This window comes from Ascidiella aspersa, chromosome 7 (assembly GCF_963924565.1).
Source record: "Ascidiella aspersa chromosome 7, kaAscAspe10.2, whole genome shotgun sequence".
In the NCBI taxonomy this organism is placed as follows: domain Eukaryota; kingdom Metazoa; phylum Chordata; class Ascidiacea; order Phlebobranchia; family Ascidiidae; genus Ascidiella; species Ascidiella aspersa.
In genome coordinates, this window is record NC_139453.1 from 27,254,169 (window position 1) to 27,261,102 (window position 6,934).

General features: G+C 33.4%; 1 protein-coding gene across 1 annotated transcript; it reads right to left on the reverse strand.

Annotated features, from left to right (window-relative positions):
- Positions 1-1,068: 1,068 nt before the first annotated feature.
- LOC146138758 (uncharacterized) lies at positions 1,069-5,955 on the reverse strand. The gene is made up of 7 exons (XM_083394670.1): positions 5,148-5,955; positions 4,595-4,654; positions 3,204-3,281; positions 3,071-3,130; positions 2,752-2,881; positions 1,278-2,482; positions 1,069-1,125 (listed from the first exon to the last, which is right to left on the reverse strand). Exons 1-7 carry the CDS (start codon positions 5,616-5,618, stop codon positions 1,069-1,071), a joined length of 2,061 nt encoding a protein of 686 aa, XP_083250796.1. The 5' UTR covers positions 5,619-5,955.
- Positions 5,956-6,934: the final 979 nt, after the last annotated feature.

The window sequence follows — 6,934 nt, forward strand, 5'->3', positions numbered from 1 at the left end:
GTTCCGAAAGCTTTTGAGCAATATGCTGCATGCCTTGAGGAGTGATGCCACATTTCTTTATTTTCAGTTGTTTGATGTTTGGTAGAGCATTGCACAAAAACTGAATGTTTTCATTACCAATTGTGTAGCTGGACATATTTAATTCTTGCACCTAAAATTATTCATGTCCTTTTAGTCACTGCTAAAAAATCTTTCAATTCATAATAAGATTTTATATATTATATTCTTTTAATTGTATATACATGTCATATGTCGCATGAATCTGACATTAAGCTGTCTGCCCAAAATGGTGAAGGTTGTGCGATTGAATCTTACTTCAGGCTAGCATTTCTCATGCTCATGCTCATGGCCTCTCTTTTAATCAATTCCTGGTTTACAAATTAGTTATGGCCAAATGGTGTTTGGTTCCTGAAGGTGATTGTTTTTATTTAAAAAGGTGTGTTAGGTTGATTATTATTGGTACTTAAACACCTGACGTCCTGCTAGTCTTTAACATATTTTAATGTGTAGCTTAGTCGTACATTGCCTTTTAACTTTAGATAGATAACATCAAAATCAACCGTTTCTTGAGACTTGTTAAATGACTGAACTATATTAGCTTTAACTTTTATAGACAAACATAATTTAACATATTAAAAGATTGTGACAAATATGAAACTCATAAAAAAAATTAAAAGGACAAAAAAAAAATTATAGCACTACCAGAAGATTAGAAACATTACCTTGATTCCCAAGGCTATTCCTTGTGCAAAACGTTGAAATGAATCTTCATAGAAGCGTGGTAAACTGTGTCTGTTTTCATCAAATTTAATTTTTTCAACCACTGTAGAGGTTTCTTTTTGATATCCTTGTAGCACATAACAAAGCCCTGCTATGTTGTTGGGAAGAATAGTGCCAGAAAAAGTTATGGAAAGCTTATCTGGCATATTTGAAACAACATCAGTTAGCATAGATTCATCATTTGCTTCTTTAAGTAAGGAACAGTACTCAAACACCTCAGCAAGGTTATTTTTACTAAAAGCTCTTGAAATTTTTACACAAAGAAAATGTTTAATCAAATTCTTCTTGTTAAGCCATGAGGTTGTGAAAGTCGTAACAACCTCCTTTAGTTGCTGAAACACTTTCCTGTTGCAAAATCCACAAAGAAATTTGATGAGTACTTCAGAAGTTTGGTAACCTCTGTGAAACAGAAAGGTAAATTCTTCAATAGGTAAAGCAGTCATTGCATGAAATGCAGCAAAAAACTCCTGCCAGATTAAATGAGAGAAATAACTCACTTGCTGACCTTGAAGAATGGTGACCTTAAAGCCATTGCTTGTTGTCAGAGATGTTTGAAGAAAGGCATTGATTGTATTTTCGCTCATACCGGAATTTTGAAGTTGTTTTCTGTCAAAGATACACTGAGATTCTTTTAAGTTGTCAAATGCAAATGCAGCCAATTGTTCCAGTTCGATTGCTTTGCCACGAAGATGTTCAGAAGATGCATAATCAACAAAGGTGGAAGAAAGAATAGCAGTAAAAGCGACTACCACTGACTGGCCTTTTTTCATTTTACAGAAATGAGCAAGTGCCATTATGTAGTAGATTGGAACATACCAGTAAAGGGAGAGATCTGGATTTTCGTTGACCATTGTTCTTAAATCATCATATTTTTCACGGCAGATTTGTCTTCCGAGTGACTCTTGAGAAGCTTTACTTAAACCCAATATCTGTAGCAAGCAATGTGGTCTTGGGGGAGAAGACATGCGGTATATTGAGCTCGGTCTTGAAGTAACAAGTTTTTTTGCTTTGGTGAACAGATCCCCTTCCATCAGGTTATAAAGAAAATCCCAAGGAGTAGATTTACCAAACAGTGAAACTTTTTTATACCTGTGTTGAACATGCTGTAAAGGAGCCTCATCAAGTCCATCGATGGCAATGAAAACATTGGGGTCATTATGAAGTAACTTAAGCAGTGCTTGATCCGATTTCTTGGTGTGGTGCCAATCTGGAAGCACACTGTGCAGAAGAAATTGCAACAGCGTGCAACTTTTTGTGAAATTTAGTTCTCTTACAAAGATGAGGAATAGAAAAGAAACTTGAAAGGGAAAAAGATTTTTTAAGACTTTTTGAACATACGTCTTTAGAAACGTTGTTTTGCCAATTCCAGCCTGTCCTACAATGCTAACGATGTTGCCATGCTGCTCTATATATTTTGATTTTGATTTGCTTTTGGCATGACTAGATTCAAGCGCTGCATTATCTTTTGCAACTGTGAAAATATCATCAACTGACACATTGCCTTCAGGTGATTTGGTATATATTTCTGCCAGCTTTTCTCTGCTGTACTGTTTCATTTCTACAGAAATGGGGTTGTGAACTGTTCTATGTTTCACAATTTCTAAACCTACTGCTTCGTAATGTTCTTTGACTAAAACAGGTGTTTGAAGAAAACCTGATTTTTCGTCGGCCACTTTGCAGAGATCCTCTTTTAATTTTTTTCCTGTATAATAATCAAAAACAACATTATAGCAACATTTAAAATAAGCATGATTTATGATGGTATTACTTAGTACATTTTGTAAACTAATAGTGCAACCTTCAAATAAATTGCTACATCGTTTTTCTATTCACAACACACTTGTAAATAATACATTATGTTTTTAAAGCTATTCAAACAAAGATAATGAAAGCTGTTATAAGTGCCATGTATACCAGGAGTAGGATTATAGGTTACTGTGTAGTTGTTTCATATTATCTTATTTATCTTACCCAATTCATCATAATCAGAATCAGCCTCTGTCTTGTTGTAGTAGATATTGTGAACTGGTCCACTGTGCACATGAGCTGTCTCAGCTTTGATATTTGTGATTTTGGGTGACTCAAGTGGAGAATTGCCACGCTGAAGAAAAAGGTTATCAATATATATTTCACGCTTTAAAAAGAATAAAAAAAATATTACATAGACAGAAAACACAAATTTAGATACCTGCAACTGTACATGTTTTGATTATTTCACTAGTGTTATATGTGCTTCTAGGTTAAGCTAATTGAAAACCCTGTACATGTAACTAACAGTATCTTTATTTACCTCATTCTGTGGGTACTGTGATGCATTTTCATTCAGGTTATTTTCAAAAACTTGCTTTGGCTAAAAATAAAATCAGGGTAATATTTAAGCCAAAAAAAAAACAAATTATAAAAAACAGAAAAATAATGTTTACCAAAGTTTCCTCCAAATTGGTAGAGACGCGTCTTGGTATAGCAAGTGGTGTTTGAGTGCTGGTATGGGGAACTTCATTCTAAAATATAAATAAGATTACAAATAGATGATTTCAATAACTATAATAGTTGAATAAATTAACATAAAATATGAACATAAACACTGATATTCTTATACTAAGGTTTATCAGAATTTGGTTACCTTTTAGCTAGTTTTAGCTGTTATCAAAAAAACTTTAAATCCACTAATTTGTTTTGTTTAAATACATAGATATGTTATTGTAATGTTTATACATAGGAAGAACAGATAATGACTTTCTAACTTTTAAGGAGTACCAAAACTAATTCTATCGCAACTAAGGATGTTCAAAGTAGAATATTGAATCCTTGGATTTGAATTCAGATTGGATTCGAATCCAAATCTGCCGTTTATATCGGGTAATTGGAAGCAATATATTTAATGTTCTACCGACTATTGTTGCACCAATTGTACGAACACGAGTGGCAAGTTTGGATCAAGGCCTGTCGCTGTGGCGACACATTTAAACTGCTTGCACTAAATGTAACGATATAGTGCAGTGTCAGCGTTTTTTTCGAGCGACCAACGTCTTGCGAAAACCTTTGCCTAATAATTAAGTGTTAATCAAGCATTATTGGGCAAGCAACTAACGTGTGTGTAGAGTTTGCAATTTCCCTAAATGCGGTAAGTTGCAAAAGTAACTTAACCTTGTAAAACGTGCTGGCCGTGGATAAAATGCGCTATAGGGTTACTTAAGGTCAACTTTAGGTCAATATTCAGTGAGGTTATGTAGTTATGCACAACGTAATTGTCAAGTATTCGCTATGTCAATAGTAACTTTAAATTCTTTGCAGTACGGTATTTGACTGCATAACAGATCACTTTAGTCAGAAAAGCAGCAGTTATACCCAACAATGTTTTAATAAACAGGACCTAATTGCTTAAGAGTTCATTGTGTAGTGTTGCATTGTACTTACTATATTGGCATAATATAAAGTTTTGGCAACAACCTGGACATGTATTACAGTTTACACAACTGCTTCAAATGACAGTTGTTAAGAATGTTAAACATTTGGGAGATTATTTTTTATAATATACACAGTTACACATGTTAGAAAATTGTTTGGGCGATTTATTGCTGTGATTGTGGGCCCTGTAGGGTATATTAAGATTAATCCCTCCCCCAAACAAAACCATGGTTAGATAATTTAATAAAAATAAACTAGGATTCGCTATTCTGGATTCGTTATTCTACATTCAAAACGTTTTATTCTAGAATACCTTGGGATTCTACTTTGAACATCCCTAATCGCAACTTCCTTTAAAAATAACCAAAAAATTTTAATTCAATAAACTTTTGAATACCAAACTTACAAGGATTTCTGATTCCAGTGATGTGTTTTCTTGATCTTCATATATAGCTTCTTCATTTGACTGCCAAAAGAAAAATATTTAAATTTTACTGTTAATAATTTAACAAATTGAAATTGAAAATCACATAAATATAACTATCGGAGGAAGGGCTGTGTAGTAGGAGTTGGACTCGGGACTCAATGGAGTCGTGTAGCACTCTAAACCCAAGCAACCCAGTTCAGGTGTGCGCAGTAACGAATTAAAAACCGACAAGACAACAAACAAACTTTACATTTGAAGTGGTGTAATAGTATATGGTGGATTATGGCTGAGTAAATTATTTAACATACCAATGTGTGGTATATTAGTTACATAAATGCTAAAGAGCACACGCCTGACTTGTATTTAGTGGAATCAACAAATTTGGCCGGAGTCGAAAAAAGGGTTGTTTTTAACCAAATCTGCAGCCCTAATTAGATGTTTAACTAGCAAAACTAAAGACACAAAACGCTTTGTGTTGAAACCAAATTAGTTAACCACAGTTGTATATATTTTCGATTTTTAAAAGTCTTACCAATGAGGCATTGGCTCTAGTTGTTTCTTCAACCATTCTCTGCAGATGATTAAACTTTTCTTTTCCACTAGAGAAGTCCTCTTCACTGATTGAAGTTGGTTCCATCTTAGACAGTGAAAGATTCTCAAAACTACCAACATTCACCCCAGAAGTACATGAAACGTTTGACAATTTGCTGTTGATTTCATTCAGCAGATCTTTGATATATTCATCGGTTAAAAGTTTCAAAGTTGATCCTTGGTCAACAGAGATAATTTTGAGCTGAGTTGAATCATCATTCCTTATTATATCTTCAAGAAATGTGGTTTCCGAAGAAAAAGTGCTATAAATTGACTGCACGGCTTTATTAGCAACCTCTTGTTGATAATGAATTGAATAAGCATCAGAGAATTCCACTTCTTCATCATATGCAATGGCAACAAATTTTTCTGCTGGCCCACATACATCAAAGTAGACTGCTGCACCTTTCATTTTTCAGTTAGCCATCATTTAAATTAACACTTGTATGCCCTGTGTACCTAATTTAAGGAGAATAGAGACTAATATAGTTTAGCAGAACATTCTCGCACATCAGTAACTATAAACCTAAAACAGTGTTTTGGCTAATAACCTTTTTGAGAAAAATATTTTATGCATTGGTTTTGTCATCAAGGTCAAATTGTGCCAAATGATAATAAACTTGTATGAGTTAAGGTGTTGCTTGTTTTAGGTGAAATAAGATTTCTTGAGGTATATGTAATTAACGTTTTGAGTTCTATTGGTATCATAGCGAATGTTTATGTTTTCTTTTAAGCTTTGAAACACCCCCCAAATTTTAAACAATACAAACTTTTCTTCACCAAGGGGGGAAAAAGTAGTTTAAAAAAAATAAAATTTTGAGTAATTTAAAATGAAATGATTTAAATCTAAAATGTCAGTAAGGCAAATTTGTCTTATTAAAATAGGTAGGATCCCTTAAACAGGGTGATAGTGAGCCCACATACTAAAACACAACATAATTTTTTACAAGTTTTTTTTTGTCAGGTACTTCAATAATGCTTCAGGTCAGAAGATGTTAAACTAAGCGACATAAAGGATAACTAAAAAACTATGCAGGACTCAATAAGTAGACTTGATTAACAACCTTTTTCATTTTAGCACCTTTTAGTCCTGTATTTTTTTAATAATCTGAAAACTCTGGCTGTTCAATACAGAACATTTTACAAAGGTAAAATATTTTTTAAAAGGAGGTTGTGCTAGTATTATGTTTAGGTAGTTCTTCGTCCTTATATATTTTATTTAATTATTTATTTCCACCAATGATCGTAACTTGATGATTTTAACTTCACCTGGGAGGAAAACAACTGTCTTAAAAATAACAAAAAAAACGATTTTTGCGATTTTACCTTCTAACTAAAGGGTTTTAACTTTCTAACATGAGGAATTTAAAATGTTCTGCTTTACCACACTTTGTCCCTTTCAGAAAGAAAAAGGAAACACGGATGGCTAATGCTGATTGGCTGCTATACAACAAAGGCACCATGGTTGGTTCCGCTTTTGCATTCCTTGTTGTTTTAGTCGGTGTAATCATTAACTTGAGATTCCCCAGAGCAATACACAACATTCAATAGGGTTCAAGAACAAAAATCTTAGACTGTCCTAAACCACTATACTACTTCTATCCTAATGTTTAGATATTCATATAACTTTAAAAGTCCTGAAAAAATCTACTAGCAGAGTGCTATGAAATGCGTGGTAAGGATGTATTACAACAACAAGTTATCTTTGGAACACAACTCATCCAAGTG